This window comes from Chiroxiphia lanceolata, chromosome 1, assembly GCF_009829145.1.
Source record: "Chiroxiphia lanceolata isolate bChiLan1 chromosome 1, bChiLan1.pri, whole genome shotgun sequence".
NCBI lineage: Eukaryota > Metazoa > Chordata > Aves > Passeriformes > Pipridae > Chiroxiphia > Chiroxiphia lanceolata.
This window is the reverse complement of record NC_045637.1, coordinates 85,446,494-85,471,154: the sequence shown is the minus strand read 5'-3', so window position 1 is coordinate 85,471,154 and position 24,661 is coordinate 85,446,494. Positions and strand designations below refer to the sequence as shown.

Below are 24,661 nucleotides of genomic sequence, written 5' to 3'. Positions count from 1 at the left end.
ACACGCAGGATCACTCTCAAGGAGAAAAGACAACGCAGAAAGAATCGTGTCTTGCAGAATATACAACCTAAGGAGTCTTTCTGCTGTGCCTTTTGCAATCAGACATGTCTATCTCGTATTGACCTTATTAGCCACCAACGTGCTTGTAATAAATGTGAATAGAGCCTTTCCCAAATCTTGGTTCGCGAAGCCCAGCCATGTGACTAGTGTGTTATAAAGGCAGCCAATGCTCAAGTGATGCTAAAGGGGAAAATCTCATTTTCATTTTTGGACCACAGTGAGTAATAGATTTTGACCTCTTTAATACTTAAAATTTACAGAGTTGAGGTGGTTTATTAAATCATTTCACAAATTAATGCAAAATGACAACCAAACATCCACATGAGAAAATCTAACCTGAGTGAACTTCACCAAACTGAAATCTGAGGGCTTGTGTTTTATTTGTAATGTTGCTCCTAAAGAGCTTTCATGTCCACTGTCCCTAGTAAGCTAGGTAGCTCACAGCAAGCAGGAAAAGTTCATGGTTTCCCTGAGGTGATCACCAGCTGTGAGTTACAACCTCAGAATCCTAATTTTCTTCTAATCTAGCTGTGATATCTTCAGAGCAAGATATCACAGCTAGAGAAGATATCACCAGCAGGAGAAGAACTGAGACTTCACATTTTACCCCTCATCTACTTAGCCAGACTCTAAAGAACTGGTGCCTAGGCCAAACTCCCTGGAACATGGCCCCAGAGACTACAATCAGTGAAAAAAGGGATCAAGCAAACATTGAGAACAACCTTCAGGACCAATCCATCAAGTCAGAAGACACGGTTGTATCACTGAGTATATTTGCGCTCTTCAGATGGAATTACACTCCTTTGCAGCAAGACATGGGAGGAAACAAAGAAACTGGTTTTTTTGTCCCTGACTTCATGCATGCACATGATTCTTGAAGAGGGTACCTATTTCAAATATATACGTAAAACAACACCATAATATACAGGTTTGCTGAGGCAATACAGTCAGAATCCTGGGAAATTAGATTGTGGATGAGCAGTAAAAGCATGTTATGCTGCTCGGACATGGAGAATTAATCTAAATGTCTCATCAATAAGTCGTAACTACTGTTCCTCATAATATTTCTGAGACATAGTGCACCTCCAGAAGAGTGACCTATGGTGTCTTCTGGTTCCTACATCACCAAGAGAATTTCTAAGTTCAGTCAAAAAGACCAAACTGCTCCTTCAGTTATATCTGGAACTGGAGGATGTAGCAGAAAATGGAGTGCAGAATTTGATTTTCAGAATCTTTATTATTAATAACATCTCTGAAGCCAGTAAGAGCTTAGCTTGATATTTTTAGATCTAAAGGTGAAGCTAGCAAATTAACTTTGTTTTTGTTCATCAATACACTTAATTCCACATTTATTTCAGCTTTTAGAGTACAAAGCCATGTCTTACTTCTCAGAGTAAATTGTGCTGTCCAAGTTCTTAGAAACATGCCTTTTCTTTTACTGTCACCCCAGACAATTAAGTAAGAGTTTTCATAGAGTACCATAAAATATAGCATTCTGTTCTGCTAAATAGTTTGGTGATTATCTCAGATACAAAAGCAGCTTTGGCTTCAATCTTTGGTTATAGACTGCTCCCTATTGCTTCTGTGTTGTAGATACATCATTTTCCCTGTTCCCTTGATAAATAGTTTTCTGTAGTTTTGTCCTCTTGCATTTTAGCCTTTTGTTACAGAGTTAGCAGAAATTACTGAGGAAGGAACATTTCTTAAGAGCTTCTTATGCGATAGTCTGGGAAAACAAGCATTCAAATGCTGCCAAGATTGGAAGGTAAGGAGAGAAAGGGCATGTTTTGGGCAAGCTGCTTTGGCAGGATTGGGATATTTTGTGGTAAACTGTCATTCTAATCTGAGGTATTTTAGACCAGACAGATACAGCTGCTGTCAAAGAGAAAAGCTTCTCATTTCTGCTGGTCTTGCAACTTTGGATAACGTGTGTTTGCTGCTGCCAGTAAAGCCAAGAGTTCTTCCAGAGGGCACTGCTGATCTAGAGGGCAAAGCTATATATAATATTTTTTGGTATACCATGATATGCTGGTCCTAAGGGAACCCAAGCATCCAGGAAAGATTGAAGTTAGAAATGTGGGTGGAAGCTTTGCAGCCCACAGATATTTCTAAGTCCAAACAACATCCTGAGGAAGTGAGTCTGGAAAGGGACTTTCTCATGCTGTACTCTTTTCCAGCTATTAACAATATTATGTGCTTTGCAGCACCATTCATGCACCAGAAATGCAATCACTTATCAGAGATGAAGGCTATTTAGTCTGTTAAGGAATGCAGCCTTTGGATTAATGCATGGCATGCTGCTGATACTCCCTCTCCAAGCATAATGTATTGCAGCCATAAATGGTGAAATTAGGCATGACAGATTGAGACTTGCAGTCTAACTGCCTGCCAGATGGGTTTGAGTTTTGTACAGCCACCCACACGGAAAAGAGCGTCCTTGGCCCCTCAGATGTTTTAGGTACAATTGGAGCAGTCAAATCTTTAAAGAAGAAGTCTCTTTGCAACAGGTACTGATCAAATCTGGCACGTAGAATGAGACATGCAAAGGTACAAGGAGTATGCTTTTGTAGTGTCCTGTGCATGCAATTTATGCACTTCTCTTTTGAAATTTTAATCCAAGCCTATGCTACTAGCAATTGGGCAGCCCAAAATACACAATAATAAGCTGGTTGGAGCAATAGTGACTCTTTGGTGGAAATTTCTTTGCAGGTCTCTTTCTTTAGACAACCCCAAATGACAATATCTCTGTCATTGTTCCAGATATCCTAAAAGTGAGGCTATTTACAGTTTTTGTACATTAGTGTCTCATATCTCTGCCCACAGGGAGACAAATGAATAGTTGAAAGCAACAAAATGAGAAAATAAGCAAAAAGAGCATCTGCAGCAGAACAAGTGACAAAACACACATACTCTTGTTTAAAATCACTGTGTTGGGAAGGGCTTTATAGCCATGCAGTTTGAGTCTGCAAAAGACTGGACTGCTGGGGAGGTCACGGCTTTATAATTTGACAGCAGTTCTATTCTGGGAGACCTCCTAGTGAAGAGGAACAAGCATCCAGACAGACACACAGTTATGCACACATATGCACGTTCACATATCCTGACACATGATTGGCATAACCTGGCACTATGAGAAAAACATGACTAGAACACGTTTTACCTGGAAGGCTTAGAATGATTTCATATTGCTGTTTCTTGAATTAACAGCAACCTTATGGCACAGAATGAGTTCTGTTTTTCAGAGCCAGTAAGCCTTGTGAATTAGGGACAGGTTAGAAGAAAAGTATTAGGTCAACAGCGACAATTACGGAAAAGTATTCAGACATCTCCAAAGCTATGTCACGCTGGAGCCTAGATAACACTGTTGACAGCCTCATCAAACTGGGTAAGGACTTAAGAAATCTGGAAAATAAACTGCCCCTCCTCCATTTTAAAGATCTCCAAAGCTGAGACGAAGCCACTTGGAAGGGCAGATGTTTGTACTGCTATGTGTATTTTATTCAGGTATTTTCTATACTTACATTTTCACAGCATGGATGTATCTTCAAAGAAAGGACCACCATCTGCAAACAACTTAGTAACCTGCAACAAAAAAAAAAAAAAAATTTTCAGAAACTCTTACAGGAACAGCACAGATTTCCTGATATTGCAAAAAGAAATTCTGCCTCAAAACAATGTCTTGTCATTATAGATCCTGTGTGACAAGTTGCTCACTTAGCAACTACAGATTTCAAAATGTTCTGAGCATTTACTGTGTATCTTTCCAAAGGTTATCTATTTGGTGAATTAACCCTTTACATTCCTTTAGCTGGATTAATATCCTGCCTAGTGGGGTCCTTCTCCGTTGTCCTGTTATGCTATGGTAACATCTGCTGGTGGAAAAGTCTCTACTATAGTAAATGATTTTCAAATACCAAAAAACCACTAAGCAAATTCTAGAGTCAGTTTACCAAGCTACATTAAAATATAGTTCTAGGAAATGCTTTTAGGTGGTGTAGATTTCAAATAAGAAATTAGTTCACATCGTACAAATAAACAACAGGGTAGGAAGGTCAGTATGTTCCAGCAGAGGAGCAGAATTTAGTTCCCCAGCCACAAAGTTACAATAATATTCAGGATTACAAAGGTTTTTCTGATCAAATATTAAAAATCTGCTACAAAGCAGGGTAGGCAATTTTTTTTTTTAAATTTATGTACCTGAGCAAGGCCAGGGACCTAGGAGGAAAGGAGAGTGACACGGTAGTTCTGGAGTTGTGTGATCGTGAAAGACAATTAATTTATACTGGGACAGATTATTTTCTCTTTTTTAAAAATGTTTTATTCTAGATGGGGGTCCTCACAGAAACCAGTTGTGGATGTAAATGCACCAGTATGAAATCCAGATTTTTTAGAGTTAAAATTCAGAGGTGTGTCCAACTTATGACATGAAGGGCTGTGTTCAGGTTAGGTACCTTTGCGCTCATGGATACATCAAACTATGTAAAAATGGAGGGATCATGAAGCTTCTTTCATCAGACCATATGCCAAGCCAATGAGTGTGCTTAGGGAAAAACCTGTACAGAGGAGAAGTGATTTCTTGTCATTATGCAGACCTCTTCATCGGGCATGGGATGGCTGGGCTGGAGATTTGCTTCTCCAACTTGTCTTTGCTCAGGCTTTCCTGGCAGCAAAGCTGATGTGACATCAAAAGGCTCCTTCAAACATCAGCACCTCAGCTCTTAATGCAATGGGGAATATTCCTTTTCTTCCTCTCTGGATCAAACCCTTCATGCCTCTGGTGCATCCTGAAGTCCCCAGGGGATTATTCCCCACTCCCTCCTTGCAAGTTCTGAACAAGATGGAAAAAGAAGGAAAACAATTTTCTGTGTTGTGGAAATGACAAAGGAAACAGCTCTCATATGTGCCCAAGGGTTCAAATTGTAAAGACTGATTTGGTGCTATCTCCCAGTCACAGGTGTGGGTGGGTTTTTAGCAGAGAGGTGAGGGGTGGGGGGAACTCAACAAACTCATCTGAGTTCCTTTAGTTCAAACACTTCTTGTCAAGACTTAGTGAGAGAAAAAAGTATTAAAAGAGCAAAAGCAGGAAAGGGCCATTTGGCTTATCTTGTTCACTTCCTGAAATCCAAACAAACTTTCAAAAAAATCCATATCACACCCTATCCATTCACCCTGTTTCCCTGTGCTGAGGATGGGAGAGTCTAGACAAATCTGGGCTTTGCAAAACCTTTGGAACTTTTTCTGAAAATAGGTTCCAAATGTTTTGTTAAAGGTTTTGAACTTGTTGGAAAACACTTGCTGGGGGTTTGAGGGAGGTTTTTTGGGTTTATTTATTTGTTTTCATTCTAAGCAGCATTGCCAAGAGCACGGGAGAGACAGGCTGGGAGGTCTGCGCCAGAAAGCGATTACTCACATGAAGCAGTCTCAGTGACTTCCTTGGGACACTATTTGCCAGCAATGACTCAGCCAGTGTCACCACAAGTCAAGAACCAGACCTGGTTGGATGTGGCAGGCCCCCAGGCCCTTTCACATTAGGTGTTTCCCAAAAGCTCCTGCCTTTATACCTCTCACTCCAAGTGCAGGAGCATGGTTTTCCAGTGTTTACCTACCTGGCCTTCTTCCAGCTGTGCCCTGTGGCTTCTCGTGCACTGTGAAGTTCAGCTGTGTGGCTTCACCTTCTGGTAGGAGATTTTGACCCCTGGGATTAGAAGCAGCAGCCCCTGGCCCCCAGCTCCCATGTCTGGCTTGCACAACCTGGAAGCCAGGTCTGCAGGCGGACACAGATACTTCGTTTCAAATGAGCTACCTCAAAGCCTGTATGCATCTGGGCTTTGCTCTCTGTTGACCCAGGGTGCATTTTAACTAGTCAATGGCAGTTTCTAGACCAGTGAAAATCCAGTTCTTCTTTACAAGTCAGATTAAACAACAACAACAACAACAAAGGAAAGAAAGAAAAGCAGTGCCAGAGGTATTCACTGCAATATTGGAGAGGTGAATTTCCTCAGAGCATGTGCCCAGCTCCTCTCCCTGCTCACTCCTCTGGCCTTCTGCTGTAGTTGCCAGTTAATAAATACATTGTGCTATTCTTGAATCCCACCCTTCACAAATATTCTGTTCTTTCTCATGTCCTGATGAAAGAAATGCTCCAGAAATGAGCCAGTCTTGTTGGGACTCCTGGAAAATTTGTGGGTGCTAACTTTATGCCATAAAATAGAAGCAAGCAGGGCAGTTGCTTTAGTCCAGGGAGACTTAATTGAAAATTCACTAAGCTAAGTGATGAAAGTCAGGAGCCTTCATCACAGATTTGACTTCTTAATGTCTTAAGCCTTTCGTGTAAGAACAAGGGAATGGTCACGTTCAATCCTAGCTGGATTAGGTGTTTTTCTAATCGACCTTTTTGCTTAAACACAACAGAAACACACAGTAAGATTTCAGAACACTATTATTACTTGTGCCAGTGGTTTAGTTTTGTTTTAAACTCTCTGCAAATCCTGATGCTGTAGAACATTTATTCACAACTTTAGAAAAAATGTCAGGAAAAACTCATGAGGCAATACTTATGGCAGGCCACCAGGATTTTAGGGAAAGTGTCACCAAAAAGGTAACATTAAGGAAGATTTGAGCAGTTTCCAGTTAATATGAAAATCAACAATGATAACACCACATTGTGAGATCCTGAAGTAGCGTGACTCTTTTTTTTACATTATACAGCGAAGGCTAGATGGCTTTGGGGAAAAGTTAGCTCACAAATTCCCCTGAAATACAGGCTGGGCTTTGGGAAAATGTGGGAACTGTGTGTAAACGTTTTTCACACACTTCAGCGTATTTTACATCTAGAAGTGGAAAAAGAGTGAGTGAAACCAGGGTGGGTGAATAGATTTTGGTGGACCTGCATTTCTCAGATATCTAAAACCAAGTCATCCTTGGGAACTTGTAAGGATTCTCTTTCTTCAGTGAAACAAGGACTAATTTCTAGTTTGGCCAAAGTAACAAGTTTGGCTAATTGCCTGAAAGTTTTGATTAAGCTGTTAATAAATTAAGCTTAGAGTAGCCAAAAATCACATCTTACTGATAAAATTCCCATTTGATAGAAAAATCCTGCAGTTTGAAAGAGAAAGGAATGTTGTGCCAGTTTAATGTGGTCCCTTGGACTGACACTTGTATGTCTCTTCAGGAGAGGTTCTTCTTTGACCTGCCCCATGCTGGGGCAGAGTGGAGAGGGGAGCACAGACCTCCCTGTCCTCCTCTCAGCCCCTCACCTGCCTCATGCTCTGCCATTATTTTCATCAGCAAGCTACAGGACCCAAGTGGACCATGCTTCATTTCAGAAAAGGAAGACAAATCCAAGGCTCTCAGCCAGTTTCTAGGGATTAACAGGAATAAATAGCCCTGAAAATGCCTGAAGCTCAACTGACTCCTAAAAAGGAACAGAAAAATGAAATCAAAGTCCCAACCCATCCTGTAAATTGCAGCACTAGCACAGAACTTACTTAGTTTCAAAAATTTCAGATTTGTAGTCCTCATGTTTAAAATGAAGTCTGCTGAGTGAAAAATATAGGAGATGTTTTTGACAACTTGTAATATATTTTTGACATCTTGTAATATATTTTTGACAGAAACAGAGATAGGATTATAGAACAGAGCAGTCCAATACAAACTGTGGTCTCCAAAAAGTCAAATCCCCATACATTGCAGTGTGGCCTTTCCTTTTTCCTGGCCAATGATCCCTTTAGATGGATTAGCTTCCAAACGCCCTTCATCTGGTAACAAAGATTTGGTCAGGTAGAGCTTACTGAATACCACAGAGACAGATGTGTCTCTTGACTGTTTAAAAAAGAGGGGGGGGGGGGAAAGGAGCAAACCCAGTTTTTGAAAGTTGGTAGAGGCAATCTGTCCTCTTCTGTAGACCACCACTTTTCACCTCTGAGGCAATCCTGTTGCACAAATATGACCAACCAAAAAAAAGGTCAGGCTGACAGAGCTTTAATTTTGGGCCAAAAGGAGACACTGGTATTATGTTTTGCTGTTTCCTTTGGTTTCTTTGTAGAGAGGGTGGGTTTTTTTTGTTCCTCCTAGTCTGAGCTCCAGTGATTCATCCATCTCCAAATGTTGACATTTTAACCCGATACAAATCCCCCTGCCTAGCTTTCTGTCTTTTCCATTTTCAGTTCAGATTTCCCTTGTGGACTTGCAATTCACTCTCAGATCATTAATATCCTTTGCTGGCAAATCCCTCTATATATACGGAGCAAGAGTGCTTGCTGCCAACTGATCTTCCTTCACCTTTTATTTCCAATGAGGAATGTAACCTCAGCTGCCTTTCAACATTTCCGGCTCCTATTTTTCTACCTATCATTCGTAGTTGCATAATGGCCACTTTACCTCAGTTATCAAGGCTCTTTATTATTGCTCACTCATTGCTGATGTTTGCCTGTAACCTCACTTTTTTAGAGGGTTGGCAGACAGGAGGCAAGACAGACTCAGGCCGCTGAGCACAGGCTTTTCTGACTATCCAGGATGTGGCATAAGCCAAAAAAGTTCCCCCTCCTTCTGAAGAAATACAGACGAGGGGAAAAGAAAAAAAAAAAAAAAAAGAAGCAGCAAGTAAGTCTCAAGACCAATTTTAGCAGAATGAATGAGTCTTTGTTCTCTAGGGCAGGGTTTGCCTTTATATTTGCTGTGTTAGCCACGGTTGTGATTTAATTGCACATCTTAATGACTTTTGGTGTTTCCGTTAAAGACCCAGAACCTGGAGTCAAGAGAGCGCATAAGGCCCTTCGTGTGCATTCAGAGCAGAAGGTAAACCTTACTTTTACAACAAAGAGGAAGAAAATTCTCCCCAAAAGGCTCCAAAACCCAAAGGAAAATAAAAGGAAATTGACATTTGTTGGTTTTAAGAAGTCTCAGGATCTTTAAGCCACTCTCGGGGTTTTGGAAGGTGTGATGCTTTGATGCTAGAAATTGACAGTGCTGCCTTTATGTTGAGTGTGCCGCCATGCACAAATTTGCTCAAGAAATTAAGAGTAAGGACTCCCTCCATATGCTACATCAGCCCTTTCAACATGTTACTTGTTCTCTTGATGCAAGTGGTGGCAAGGAGAGAAGTCACTGGCCATCTCACCTTTGCTGCCTTTGGAGGTTGCCCATCCTTCACAACTTCGCTAGTTAGACTCTTGTGACATCTTACCACGTACAAGAGAGCTGGTTTAAGCTCGCACTGTACACTGTGGAGATGTTTTATTATTGAAATGAGAAGACATGTACACAGGGTTGGGGTTCACAGGAGAATAAGGCCAGTGGATGATCTCTCACTGTCCTGGGGTGAGATCCTTCCCTGTAAACCAGTGCAACCAAAGGCCTCAACCCTGTTTAGCAAAATCACCAATAACATTGCCATAACTTCAGTGGTGATCACCATGTCAGGAAGTAAAGTGTCTTCCATGTCTGGAACACAGTGACCCATGTCTTCCATCTTCTGCTGTCCAGTTTTGCATATTTGTGACAAACTCCTTTCTTTTGATATCCTTTATCCACTAATATTCTACCAGATCCATCACTGCCTGACTGGGTTGCTGAAGCTCTCATTCACTTTTTTTCCAAGGGAGCTATCCCCATTCCCTGTCTATGGCAGAGATTTATGCAGGCAGCACAAGCTGTAGCTGGAATAAGTCCCAGAGACTCGAGTTAATGCTTTTCCACAGAGCATGCTGACTGAACCACCAGACTGCAGCTGACCTGGCTGTGCACATGAGGAGCTTCACCCCAACCCTGGCTGTTTGCTGTCTACCGTCTGCCAGAGCTGTTGCCAGAGCTGCTTTTTGGATGTTTATTAGCTGGTCTCTGTCAGCATCAGCCAAGTTAGCAATGATCTACCACCTGAGCTTGGTTTTTGTTCAGGAAAGACTGTGGAAGGCACACACCAGATGTGAAGAAGCACACCTGGATGGCAGGGGTTTGTGATAATATGGATAGGTGGTGGCCAGCAGCTGGTAATGTAGCTTGTTGAGATGGGACTGAAGAGGAAATGAGTGACCAAACCTGGAAGGCAAGCAAACTCTGGTCAAACCACTTTGCACCTCTGCTCTCTTTGATGCCTTTGCCTTGTTTGTCTACTTGGATGGTAAACTGTATAAGCAAGAGACTCTCTCTTAACTGTGGATTGGAAGACCAGAATGAACGACAGCAGATGAATTTGGTCTCAGATATTTTAGGCCTTACTTAAAAAAATTCTGATAAAACCTCAGGAGTATTTTTTTCCACACTGGCAAACATGATACTGATGGAGATCCTCCATCAACATCGCGTGCTTACAGTAAGCCAGATTTTTGACTTTTCTTAAGGCTGGATTAGAGAACCATGGAATCATAGAATCATGAGGCTGGAACAGACCTACAAGATCATCAAGTCCAATCATCAACCAGCACTACCACTGTAACCCCTAAACCACTAAACCATATCACCATCCAGGGATGGTGACTCCACCACCTCCCTGGGCAACCTAACAGTGAAAAAAAGCCTGACCACCTTAACAGTGAAAACATTTTTTATAATATCTAATCTGAATCTCCCCTGTCTCATTTTAAGGCCATTGCCTCATGTCCTCTCACTGCAGGCACTGTAGAAGAGTCTGATCCCCACCTCACTACAACCTCCTTTCACAGGTAGCTGTAGAGAGCGATGAGGTCCCCCCTGAGCGTCCTCTCCTCCAGACTAAACAAACCCAGCTCATTCAGCTCCTCATAAAGGCATGTACTCTAGTTCTTCCATGAGCTTTGTTGTCCTTCTCTGGACATGCTCCAGCACCTCAATGTCTTTTTTAAAGTGTGGGGCTCAGAATCAAATGCAGTACTTGAGGTGTGACCTCACCAGTGTTGAGTACAAGAGGATGATCACTGCCCTGGTCCTGCTGGCCACACTATTCTTGATACAGCCCAAGGTGCCATTGGCCTTCTTGGCCACCTGGGCATACTGCTGGCTCATGTTCAGCTTCCTGTTGACCAGCATCCCCAAGTCCTTTTCTACTGGGCAGCTTTCCAGCCACTCTTCCTGTAGTACTTCGTGGGATTATTGTGGCCAAAGTGTAGGACTTTCTATCTCGCTCTCATACTACCTTTGGATACCTACCTTCGCTTGACCCACCCAAATGGCACCTTCCCTGATTTACATCATATTTCCATTAACAACTTTTTCCTCTGTTGACCCTACTGATTTCTTTGAAATTTACACTTTGATTGAAGGAATATGTAGCTGCAGCCTGTTGATGGCTAGGGTGAAAACCTCTGGACTGACCTGAGGCTCTGTTGTCACACAGGGTCTTCAACTGGTACGTAGAGAGGAGGTGAGGCCACTCAGTGAAAAATGATGTTGTTTCTGGAGTCTGGGGACTGCTACCTGTGTATCAGTGCTGTTAACCAGATGACAAAGGACCTGCTTTTGGGCTGAGAACTTCTGCCCTGGCTAGCAGGGAAAGCCAGGCACTGGCAACCTCCAGTTCATAGCCAAAATTTAGTGACCTAATAACCAGTGAGGCTAACAGTGATCAAGAGTGTGGGAAGAGATAAGTTCTCCTGTTCTCCTGTTATACCTGACACTGAGGTGACAGTTACTGGTATGCTGTGTTGTATTACAATGCCAACAGTATAAAAATGGTCTCAGAAAACCAACATATACATAAAAAAAGACTTTTAAGAACATTTCTTATGTTCTGTGGTGAAAGATGGGAAAGAGGCACCCTGCTTGTTGCAAAAAGAAAGTAGAGAGTGGGTTTGGACAGTCACTGTAGAAGTACACAGGCGAGGAGGCATTTGATAGTAGAGATTTATTCAGTTTGGCAAATGTAAAGCAAGAGCCAATAGCTAGAAGGTGAACAAAATCAGATAAGAAGACTTTTTTTTTTTTTTAAATGTGCAAGAAGAAAATAATTGGGGGAATTCTTATGTCATCTATGTGCTGACAATCAGACAAGGCCATCACAAAGGCCTTCTCTGACCATACAATTTCTTGTTTTATTTCATGAATAATAATTCAGCTGCCAAATGAATAAAAAGAGGATAACAATATGGAGCTTGAGACCTCCATTCTTACTCTTTCTCTCAGGACAGCAACAGGACTTCTGTGCACAGGGCAAATAAAAAATAAATGTTTTCACACACAAAGAACCAACCCTCCTTGTTGCCTAATGTTCTCACACCCCATTCAAGCCAGTAGAGAAGTACCCATCGTGTGTTTAGCTGCTTACAGGAATTCTTTCTCAACACACAAACTATATGGTATGATTTCTATTTAGAGCAGGAGTGTGCAAGCTTCTTCATGTTTTTCTACTCCTGTCAGCTGATTTACACGCAAATCCTAAATCACATCTGTCTTCTGTTTGTGTTCTGCAGGCAACCTAAAGTAGTGCTATTGCCAAAGGGAGAATGATGTAAAATGGCAGTAAGTAAGAAGCACTCCCAGCTACACGGTACATTTCCCCACATTTGCCTTGGCCAGTCTCACACTGTGCAAACTCTCCAATCTTTTCTTGACATCACACCTAAGGCACTTCCCTGGGTCCTCCTACTTGATGTGTTAAGGACAGGTTAGGGATGGGGAGAGGTTAAAAGCTATATTTAGTGCAGTTTGTGCCTGAAAATAAACAGTGTTATATTAGCCAGAGATATTTTAAAGGCCACCCATGCGTGGGCTGGCACAGCGGTTCCTAACTGTGATTTGGGAATGCCAGAGCACCACCTATCCCAGCCGGTGCTGGCGGTTCTGCGAGCAGTTTGCCTTTCCAAGGGATGCCCTCAGGAGGCTCGGAAGCGGCCTCTGTCTCAGCTCACAAACGGCAATGCTGACCCCTCGTGGCCGCGGGGGCCCCCCGCAGCACAGCGTCACCAGTGCCATCCGTGCAGCAGCCGTGCACAGCTACCGGGCTCTGCTGGGGACCGCGAGCATCTGAGGCTCCCCGGCCCTGGAGAGGTGCGAAGGGAACTGGCACACGACCCACACATCATGTCTTGAAATGCTTTCCACAACGGGGGCATTGCCTTCCCATTGCTACCAGTTCCACCCTGGTGGTACTGACCGACTCACCGCCAACTTTGGCTGCAGCTCAGGGACTTTTCCATGGTCAGGACCCAACCTGCTTCTATTGCAGCAATTGTTTTTGCTATTGCTTTTCTCTCTGTCTACTAATGCCTGTGGGACTAAATCTGACATTTCAGGCCATAGCTTTCTACAATTAGAAATTGTAGAAATTCCAGTCCATGAAACATGGGTATATTCAGGGGTTAAGAGCAGAGTAGATGAAAGCTCCTTGCAGTGGATATTTTTTAAGTCTGCAGAAGTGAATCATAACAAAAAATAAAGCTAGAAGCAAAATGAAGAAACTTAGCAAATATCAGTGCCAGTTAAATAGGTCCTTCCAACAGTCTAGTGGTTTGGCTTTCCCAAGTGTTATCTATGAAGTGAGTTTTGTCAGTGAGGGATTAGGAACCCATTACGTACTGCCTGACAAAGCAGAGGGGTACAAGTAGTAGGTGACATGGTGATGCAGCAGGAATCTCGGTTGCCACAATGAGGTCACCACATTTGAACAAAGCAAGACCCTGCCACCTGTCTCTAAATCATCTTTGACCCCTGAGGCCATACAGATTGAAATGGGGTGAATACATTCAAGGTTCAGAGCAGGGGTGTCTTGGTACCCTCTCTGTGAAAATACTCATGTTATTGAAGGACTGAGGTCATCCTGAAGGTTCTTTGCCAGACCTGTTTTCAGTGGTCAGATATCACGCCTACATAAGTTATAGAGATAGACAAAGATAAGAGTTTATGAAACAGTGATTGGGCACTTAAAGGAAAGAGACAACATGCATTTAAATCAGCTGGTAAAGAGTGGACAGCTCTAGAAAATAACAACTTTCGCCTTTTCTTCCTCATCTCTGCCACAGTCATAGCTTTGTGTCCCCAAGAGGCAACACTATGTTGAGCCCTGGAAACAGCTTCACATCTGATTCATGGTGGTAGCAAAGATGTTTTTTGTGCACTCACTGATGACGGGCACAAGCTGGAAGCCTGAGGGTAGACAAGCCCACTCAGCACCACAGAGGCACTGCTGGGGGTGATGACTCATTTACTCATAGAGCAAACCCTCCAGTACCGCCTCCCTATGCAGTTAGTCCCACCACCAGCAGTGGGGTCAGATCCCCATGTGCTGCACTCCCTACCAAAGCTTTCATTGATTTACATCCCAATCCAAAAAGGGTGAATGTGCTCCTTGCTCTCTGCAAGGTTTATAGTAGGCCTACTAATACCATAGCCTGGGGCTATGAGAGCTTGATCCTGTCCATGGCCAGGCACCCTCACTTCTTGCTGCAGTCACTCAGAGCCAAAAAGGGTCTGGTCCCTCGCTCCCATATACATCACTAGCCTGCACTTCAAGATGGTTTTGCTCCTGGATGAACATCTACTGTATGTAAGAGATGTGAGTCACCCGATTAAGGGGTTTCTCCCACCCCCTTTTTTTTGGATGAGGAGCCTTCCAGAGAGGAATTTTGAAATCTCCAGTCCCTTTTCCAAAAGCTTTCATTAAAACAGCCCATAAAGTTTCTCTGGAAACTTTAGGAGGCCTTTAAGGAAAAAAAAAATTGAAATTAAAATTCAGTTTTATTGAACAAATGGGCAGCACTGAAAATATTCAGAAAATTAAAATTAATTTGAAAATAATTAAAAATAGGAGAACCTTAGTGTATGTTTCCAAGTTCTGGGTAATATTAGAGTAGCATTGAAAAATTACAAAGGAAATTTACTGTGAGCAGGTGTTTGAAGTAATTGGGGGAGAAAAAGGGCTGAGTATTAATTAATGAAGAATTATGAATATCCCTTGTTGGATTTTTTTCCTATAGTCAACATACTTTTAACCACATGAACTTAGTGAACACATTTTAAAAATGTGGAGTTGCTTTACAGACACTTACAGGGAGCTGAGCATTATTTTATCCCCATTTATTTTATTTTCGCCAGTGGCACGCATTCAGCAGAAGCTGTTGAGAGGACCTAGGTACTATGGCAAAGTCTTCCTCAATAGCTACAAAGCACAGATGTTAATATTTTATGGACAAAAACTCCTACACCAGGGTCAAAGGCACTGAAAACTTAAACACAGCAACTGGTTTCGAAAAAGGCAAGTGAAGAGCAAATGTGTAAGGCCTGGTCATGCGTAGGAACTTGCTCTGGGCTGTCACCCCAAAAGATTTTCAGACACCTACTGAATTCATCAGGGCCCCATGCAGACAGACGCACAATGCCACGTTCCCAGCAGCTCAGCGTGGCTGCCAGCACTGACCACATTAGGGACCCTGCTAGAACACATTTTTCAGAAGGAAGAAACAAAACCTTTGTGTGCATATTGGAAGGGAAATCTCTCACCTACCGGAATGGGCTTTGCCTTGGCTAACCAGCATGGCACTGTTGAAATGGCTGGTGGTCTTGGGGCTGTCTTGAGCAGGGGTAAAGGGGCAGCAGCTGTATGTCCTGTGGGTCAGCTGCTGTAAAATTGTTCTCTTGTCAATTCCTCCAGCCCCCAAGCTCTGCCAACTGGATTGTGATGGCTTTGTTCCATGTTGGCCCAGGAACACTCAGCTCCCCAGGGGATGAATGCAACTCTTTGGTTGATTTAACTTACAGCTTAATCAGGAAGGTGTCATCTTGTATGCTTAGGTCTTACATCTGCAAACTTCAGGTTTGTCAAATACAGGCTGATATTGAATGGGAATTTTCCAGTGTAAGAAGCTAAAGTTGTTTCTCAAGTATGGTGAATGTCTTATGTGCTGCAATGAGAGCTACAGATAAACCAGGCAGAAAAAGTGTTACTTACAGAATATAAGCCAATGCTAGTCAGAGGTTGCTTCCTGCTCTTGCTCTTTATTTTTTCACTAGACAGCCCAACTGAAGGTTGATTTAACTGTGCGGGAAACATTCATTCTGATTTCAGACTGTTTTGTTAGTCAGTGAACTCCTAGATGGGGTAAGGTATAAGTGAATCCCCCAGACAGCAATACTGAATAATAAGGCAGTGGTGCAAGTGTGACAATTTAGGTAGAAAAGGACATCAGATCCACCTTAATTGACCAAGCACCAGAAATTTCAGCAATTCCTTCTTTCTTTCTTAGTGACCTGATCTTAAGGATTTAGATCAAGACTGCAGTCGAGAGCACCTCAAGTCCCAGTTATTTGCAGAGAGAGCTGAGGCTTTCTTACAGGGGGTGAGTACAAGCTGTGAGCCTGAGTCTACCTTTGGCTTAGGTATATTTGTTTCAATTGAAATTACTCTTCTCTTCATGTATCTAGAGAGAGCACTTGGGGAAAAGCTCATGGTTCTTTCTGTCACTAGTATAAATGACAGACATATTAAATACAGCAAACAAAAACTCTGGAGTAAACAAAATCTGCATTTATTCCTCAGTCATCTTTTTATAAGATTGCTTCATGTTTTCACAAAAGAACACATAGCAGAGATACATGAGTTAATCTACAAAACCAGATATTCAAACCAAAGTGTTAAGGTACATGAAAATCCACGTGCTTTGTGATGTAGTTGCCACACACCTGTCATTTAAATTCAAGGGAAGTTGCTGTGAGGTACACAAACATTAGTTCTGCCACACCAAAATGTGATCACTAACTCTATGGACATAGCTAAAAAACATATTTACAAAGTGTTATCTCTACCAATTGTCATCTAAGTTTGAAACAGGTAGTTAGTTGTTCAGCTACCAAGCCTTCATGGAAGGTGAAACAGTCTAATGTCCCTAAATGGATTCATGCAGCGTTTAGTTTTATTCACAGGAGATACAAGAACAAGTATTTATTGGTGATAATAAAAGTAGTACATGAAGATGCATCATCCCCCTGGAAGGAGTTAGAAGCATCAATGCTCATTCGTTTATCACTGCTGTGGGTGCAAAACTTCCATTGCTATCACACATTTCATTCCCAAGGTAAGAACTCTCCTGCTCACTGGTGGCTCTAAGGGAAGGGCATGTAATGCTTCCAGATCTCCATTAGTGGAGAAGAGCTGACAAACACCTTCTTTTCTCACAGCTCCTGTTGGTGAGGGACATTTTGCTGAAAGAGACCGACGGTGATTTGTAGTGTCAGCATTAAATTCAAAATGCTAAAATACCTTGACTCTAACTGCAGCAATTTAACCACTGCAGAAAAACTGTCTCTTGATTGAGATTCCTTAACTGTTAAAAAAATTAAGGTTCTTTTTTATTTTTACTGGTCAGGATTGGTGCAAAGTAGATTTTTTTTTTGGCAGGGAGGCAGGGAAGTTAAATTGGGCTCTTGTACTACTCACATCACAAAAGGTGGATCTAGTACTTCCCTTATTTAATTCTGTAGAGCTGCACTGTTATTCCTGCTTGGAATGAAGCTATAGCAGTATTTAGTTTGACTTTAACTTTATTCAGCTTCTAACATTAGAAGGAATATGAAAATAAAATTAAAAAGTAACTCCTTTTGTAGTCTCCAGAGTGTATTATCCCGAGTTGCCAACAGCTTATGCTGTGAGGGTACCCAGAGGAGTGACCGGCTGCAGGTGCTCACAAACATAGACATAATAGTATGGACATCTTTCTGTAGTAAGTTTTCACCCATTTCATAACCTCTACAATATACAACATATAAAAAGAGTTGGAAAGCCAGTAGTGTCCCATCTTGTGCCTTTTTGCTTCTAATCCTGATGTCAATGTTAGACTACTCTAGTATATCTTGCATCTAGTATATCCCCTGTATCTATAGGAATGGGAATAATAGCATGTTAATTTTTATAGGAATCAGGTGATAGCTGTCATGTTCCCATGAAACGGCCTTTAATTTTTACATGTCAGGAAGAATACTATGGTGTACGCAAAACAAAGACTGCATCTTGGCATTTTATCCCTTCCACCACAATTGGTGTTTCTATATCATTCTCAAGTTATCTGCAGTCACCTCTGTCTGTGGATATTCAGCTAAATGGAGTAACAACATTAGTACAGTGCCTTTCACACACAAACCTGCTCACAAGCACAATAATTCACAGCCTCCAAATGCAACCACATAAGCCAATACATAAAAAGATTATTATAAGCAAACTCAAACAGATGCAGGTGACTTATTAGAACCTAGGCACCATATTATTATTACCTAGTAGAAAATAAATAATGATGTGTCAAAACAATAATTTAACACAGAAGGCTTTAGCTATTAGTCATTACAGAACACATTTAAATCATAAAATCATAGAATCATAGAATAGTTTGTGTTGGAAGGAACCTTTAAAGATCGTCTAGTCCAACCCTCCTGCAATGAGCAGTGACATCTTCCACTAAATCAGGTTGCTCAAAGCCCTATCCAACTCAACCTTGAATGTTTCCAGGGATAGGGCAGAGTAAAACAGAACCAAAATCAAACTTGCGCACGCACACACACACAAAACAGCATGCTGCTCAAAGTGCAGTGAGACAGAATTAGAAAGCCATTAAAAAGAAGCTGTGTCAAGTGATTATTTAACTAAAATTACAACAGCCAGAAAAGATCACAGAATTGTTAGGGTTGGAAGGGACCTTTGGAGATCATCCAGTCCAATGCCCCTGCCAAGGCAGGGCCACCTAGAGCAGGAATGCATCCAGGTGGAGTTTGAATGTCTCCAGAGAGGGAGACTCCACAACCTCCCTGGGCAGCCTGTTCCAGTGCCCTGCTACCTTCAATGTAAAGAAGTTCTTCCTCTTACTGAGGTGGATACAAGATACAAATGAACCTCTCTGGAAACACTTTTCTCAGGCACATTGCAATACATAGCAGTGATGACTAGCAGTATAATTTTTTTACCCTGAATAACAATAAGAATCTTGGTAATGCACCTCCTTTCTGACTCGGTGCTGCAGATCCAGAGTCTATAGGGCAATAAGTAGTACATTTGGGATTCTTTCCTCCTCCACTGTACACCTGCAGGCCCATGCTTGTGTTTAACCCTGGGCATGAAATGGCACCTTCAGTCACTGTAGAGACTTCCTCAGCCCAAACTCCTCCAACTGTCCCCCCCTTCAACCTCACACCCCACTGCAGGAGCTGTTCCAAGGATGAAACAGTGGGGTGGTTTACAGATATGACTCTAGAGTGGGATAATCATTATCCATGTTATTGAGAATGAAAGTTAATGCCTTGATTATTATGTAAGCACACTGCCCCATTGCACAAGCCAGAAGCTAGTGAGGTGTCCTCTCTTCAACACATGCCTTTTCAAAGGGCCTAACTTCTCAATGTGAGGGAAACACATCCAGCTATTCCACCCTCTCACATGTGCCTATTTCTGACAGAGCGCTGTGTGGATGTGCTTAACAGAGGCCATGTTCTCCTAGGGCTCCTGGATTTATGGATGACTCAGCACAGTACACTCTAACACTGGGCTGATCTTCATGGCACTAAGCTCTTTATTACTACTCAGATGTATATATCAACAAATGATAAATCCCCTTAATTCAACTGAGCAACAAGCAGAAAAGACTGTAGTCACACTGTTATTTTAGTATAGTGAAAAAAATTCAAAATTACAAGCAATTTATTCATATCCATGTAAAATATACCACAGGACAAACAAAGTCCCAGCCCAATCCTACAATACTGGCACTAAAGTGCAGAATGACATCCTGTCATTCCAAAGTGGTTTGCTGCATTTTAGTCTGATCATTGAGTTGTTTACTGGGCAAAAAGCTACAGTGAACAGGAGTGGAAACTCCAGACCTAACAAAAAGGTAGCTTTTCTATTTATTTTTTACAGGCAAACATAAACTGTGATTGAAAACAAGCAGCCCAGTTTCTACCTAAAAATTATATGCTTGTTTTCTTGCTTTGAGACTACTCAGTCTTTTTCCAAATAAACTCCAATTTCTCCCTGTCAAAGCTTACTTTAGTTAAGACTACAGATGAGGACTTGAAGGTGGCAGTGCTCTACACAATATAAAAGTTACATGGTGTGTCAGTGTGTGATAGTAGTAATGGGTCTCATGCATTTGCAACCACTAGTACAACACATCAGCATTTCTCAGATTGCACAGCTATAAGAAGCCCTATTCATTTACAGGAACAGTCTAAAGAGATCTACTACAATGGCTTTAAAACACTGGATAGAACTGGCTGTAGAGAATGTGATGGCCACTGTGTCCCACTAATGGGCCCCTTTTATTATATGAATGCTATCCAGAAAGGACAAAGGTGTGAAAACCAATCATTGGGTGGTGATGAATAATACTGTTTTGTCTTTATGTTGATCCCCTTTTAAAAAGACAGAATTTAAATATATAAACCTATTAAATATATAGATAAATATATAGAGATAGCTATGTTAATATGTAGTTTGATTGCAATTGGGTTAAACAAAAAAAATCTAAAGGCACCAAAATATATCAGCATCATTGAATAAAATACTCACTATCATTTGCATTCATGTAGGTCTGAAACCAATCAGTAAGAAAGCCATATAGAGCAGGGAATAAGTCTCATTGTTTTAACCTCAGAACTAGGAAACTAAGGCTCAGATTCACTTAATGATGTGCCACATTCAAACAATCTCAGGTAAAGAATTCAGCAGTTCTGAGTCCCAGTTTTTTACCTAGTTAAGAGTCAGAAAGGCTTGGAAGCAAGATAAGAAAACTCCAGAAAAACAGTGGATTTTCGTTTGGGCCTATACTCAGAGGTTATAATGACCAAAGCACTGACTCTGCTCTTTGCCAATGGTCCTAATCAGTCATATTAGCATTAAACAGATTAGTTGCTATAAAATCACCGCTGTTAAAATAACTCTGAATTCTACTTGCATATTGGAGAACAGAGTTTGCATGGGTACAAGTGAATAGTGCCTTGTTCTGTTTCTTGTTTAATTAATCCAAGTGTATTTAAAGCAAGCAGTAATTCATCAGGCTAAAAAATCCTGAAATGTACCATATCACAGATGCAGCAAATTCACCTACTCGCAAGGAAAGCCTCATTTCTCACTTCCACTGGTGTTACATTTACATGGCTTTAACTATGGTTGAGTTAATCCTTAACTCATTTTAATGTGATAGGAAAAACAAACTTCAAATCTTCTACATAAGGCAGCTTTAAATTTGCTGCAATTTTTTCCCCCAAAATTATTTGACTCTGGTTTCAAATCAACCTTGGCTACAGATATAACATAGTGACAGACTTCCTTCTGGGCTGGGATGAGGAACAGTTAATTTTCCATGATAATTTGGACTTCAAGAAGCCTTTGATAAGTAAATGAGGATATAAGACTAGATAGAGAAAAGTTCATGAAACCAAGCTAATGTAGCACTCCAAGACATGGAGAACATGCTGCTCCAGAAGAAACACCTTCCTACAACCTGGAGAAATATTTTCCTTCTTTCAACAGCTGAATAGAGAAGAAGTAGCTCCTCAATTCTGGGACTTGTTGTCCTTTAGTTGCTGTCCTGCAACTAAAGTGCTGTTGGTCCATTTAGGAGAAGTCTCAGTCATGGCAGGGAGGTAAAGCACCAAGACTGCTGATATTTTCAAACCTCTTAGCAGTAGCAACCACACAGCAGCTTTTCTGCAAAATAAATAAAACAAGAATCCAGTTAATTCAGCAGTGTATTTTTTTATTTGGTTAAGTGTCCTAGAACAACCACATGGTGGTTTCTTTGTGCATAAAGAAAAGTAAGCAGCACTGAAGCTTCTTGCTTACAAAGGGTTCTTGCAGCCACTTTTTTGTGAAATCTTTTATACAACATTATAAAGACAAGGCCCTTTTGTTAAGTGGAGAATTGATCCTGGAGGTCTCTCTTGAAATGCAGCTACTCTGCTTTTTTGCCTCTCTTGTCATACAGATCACAGCATGAAAAGGCACGCTGCAAACCTCTCCATTTATTTGTGTTACCACTGCAAGCATTTATAATGCCAGGTCTAAATCAACTGGCACTTAAGCACATTATTTTGGGTTAAATGTGGTAACTATACAACTTGCCTGACAAAAATAGCTAAAGGGATTCTTTAAAAATATGCTATGACTATTCTTTAAAAACTGCTACGACTTTAGATCCACTCATTAAGTAAGCTCAAATAAACTCCAAAAAGAAAAACACACACAGAGGAAATAACACCGCTAAAGCCAAAACCAGATTTTCCTGCAAGTTAGATCATGGGTAGGTTACTATGTTACAAAGCTATTAAAAGTTTATTTGAAAATAATTTTGACCGCTTTTGGACTGTCAATTTATCTCAGAGTTGACTTTGGTTGTAATAGTAAATTGTGCAATACAGTGCTTCCTGCATTAGAGAAGGAGAATTTTCGCCATTTTATTGCTGTGCTTGTTGACACAAGGCAGTGTCTTGAAATGGGAAATACATATAAAAACACTAGTCTTACAACAGGTCAGGGAAACTTGTTTAGAAAACTATTATGTAGAAGCACACAGGTGAGCGGATCAAACCTTCATACAATCTGTGTCAGCACCAGTGAAGTGAGGACAAATACTGAGAATCACAAAGAGATATTAATTCCCACTGGATTTGCACTACAGAAGTTGATGCTCAAATACTACCATATCAGGAAGTTATTTAACTTCAGAGAGCAAGTAGGATATAATCATGACACCTTAGTCCTTACTGGCCTCCACTGTATGATGGAAAGGCAGCTTCAAGTCCCTGAGATTTAAAGATCATTAACTTCTGTGTTACTACACTGCACTGTATAAAGTCTGTTCTAATCTTACTTAGTCAAAACAGAAAAAAAATTCCAGCCTCTGACAATACACTCTTTTTCACATGTTTCTGGACAAAACTTGTTGCAAAAAACCCCAACACCTCACTTGCCTACCAAGCAGATGATGGATAATGGCACCATCAAAAACTTGCTAGTGGTGAAAGGTAGAATACTTTTATTTTGGCATCCTGTTGTTAATCATGATGCACTACTAAAAGGAAGTGGTTTTACAGTGTATGTGTGTGTTCTCAGTCTAATTCACATCTTGACCCTCCACTACGTTTTGCCCAGAGATGGCCTCCAGAACCTCTGAGTGGTTCCCATGGTCCTTCAACAGAGGCACCAACTTCTGTGGTGGTTGGTAAAAGCGGCTGTGGGAATTGGTGTTTTGGTTTATGGAGATACTGCACCACCTGAGGTAGCCTGATTTTAAAATGGCTGAGTGAATACGCTTTGGTCAAAAACCAGAGACAGAACATGAGAGCAGACTTGAGACGCCCTGATCCCCGGGGGGAGGCAACCAAGCCAGTCTGAGAACCACTAATGAAGTGTTTGTTCATGAAAGGGCAAAGACAAGGAGCCAGGAAAAAAGGACAGAGAGAGAGAGATGCTCTGTCAAAATTGTTTGGGTTGCTAAAAGGGAAGATAAGTGCCCTGTCAGAAGTGGGTCCTCAGAAGTGTGGAGCAGCCTCTTTTAGGGGACACCTTGCTTTGATTTTGTTACAGTTAGTGGAGCTGCCCTGAGGGTCTGGCCCGTGCCTCTGCTAAAAAGTTATTACTTTTCATATTTCTACCCTTTTTAAACTATACTTCTAACCACAGCATGAAAACCTGAAAGCTTTCAACACTGAAAAATTATTGGGTGAAATCCTGCCCCATGAGAGCCAGCAGGAGCATAACCATTCCTTCTAAAATGGTCAGGGTTTGCAGCACATATTGCTTCATGCACATTAATTTTTTTGCACATTACTGTTACTTGGTATAAGTGATAGGGCCAGTTTACATTTTGAATGATTTCCAGACAGAAGTAGGGATGGTGGTGGTGAATACAGTTTCGACCCTGCACTTTGGACTATGCAAGGTTGTTGGCTGCCCACTGATGCCTTCTGCAGGGGCTACAGCACTTACATCTGAAGAAACACTTGGGACCTGAAACAAACCTTCTGTTTGGCAGCTCTTTCAGAAAGGTTATTGAGCCAGGGGTGCTTGAGACACACCTTTAGCCTTTTTCTAAGGGAAAAGAAAAACAACAACAAAAAAAAGGAAAGATACCATTATTAAAGCATTTAATTGTAGATCAGTCACATCTTACCTCTAGTTAAGGTAATGGCAGAAAAACACTGCAACATCAGATGTTTAGTGAAGCTATCTTGCAAAGCACAAGAAATACGAATAAAAAATACTAGGGGAGAAGATACAAAGGACAACATGAGTTGTAAGGTTTGCATTAGGGTAGGGTTTCCCTGAGAAAAAAATTGGTGATAGGAAGCAACACAGCCCAGCTTGTGTTCTTGCAGCATTTGGAAAAGACTGTCTGTTCCCCATATTGCAGAAATCAGAGCTTCTCTGGAGCCCAACTAAAGGAGACAAACTGTATGCTATGGGTTTCATAGGATATCTGAGGAGGATATCTCTGAAGAGATATTATCTGTGACAAACTCTCCTATTTTTACTGTGCACACACAATTATAAATCTTCTAGTAATCTCATAGGCATTACTGTTTTGGGAGATTACAAAGAAAACAAAATTTCAGTGACAATTAGAATATTCTTATGTTATTATATTCTGTTTTATAGTAATTCTGGTTATCCTTACTCTGTATAACAGGAACATGTTGTAGGGACAGAGCTGTCAAG

At 41.3% G+C, this 24,661-nt stretch overlaps 1 protein-coding gene across 2 annotated transcripts in view; it reads right to left on the bottom strand.

Moving 5' to 3' along the window:
- Positions 1-16,469: 16,469 nt before the first annotated feature.
- The window catches only part of MYLK4 (myosin light chain kinase family member 4), an 81,014-nt gene continuing 72,822 nt past the window's right edge, over positions 16,470-24,661 (bottom strand). The window contains exons 14-15 of one of the 2 annotated variants that reach the window (XM_032682531.1): positions 23,965-24,034; positions 16,470-21,652 (exon numbers count right to left, since the gene is read on the bottom strand). In XM_032682531.1, coding sequence (XP_032538422.1) covers positions 23,993-24,034 — 42 coding nt within the window. In that variant the 3' untranslated portion in view covers positions 16,470-21,652; positions 23,965-23,992. Of the gene's footprint in view, positions 21,653-23,709; positions 24,035-24,661 lie in introns of those variants that run through there. The other variant, XM_032682542.1, reaches the window with a different exon arrangement.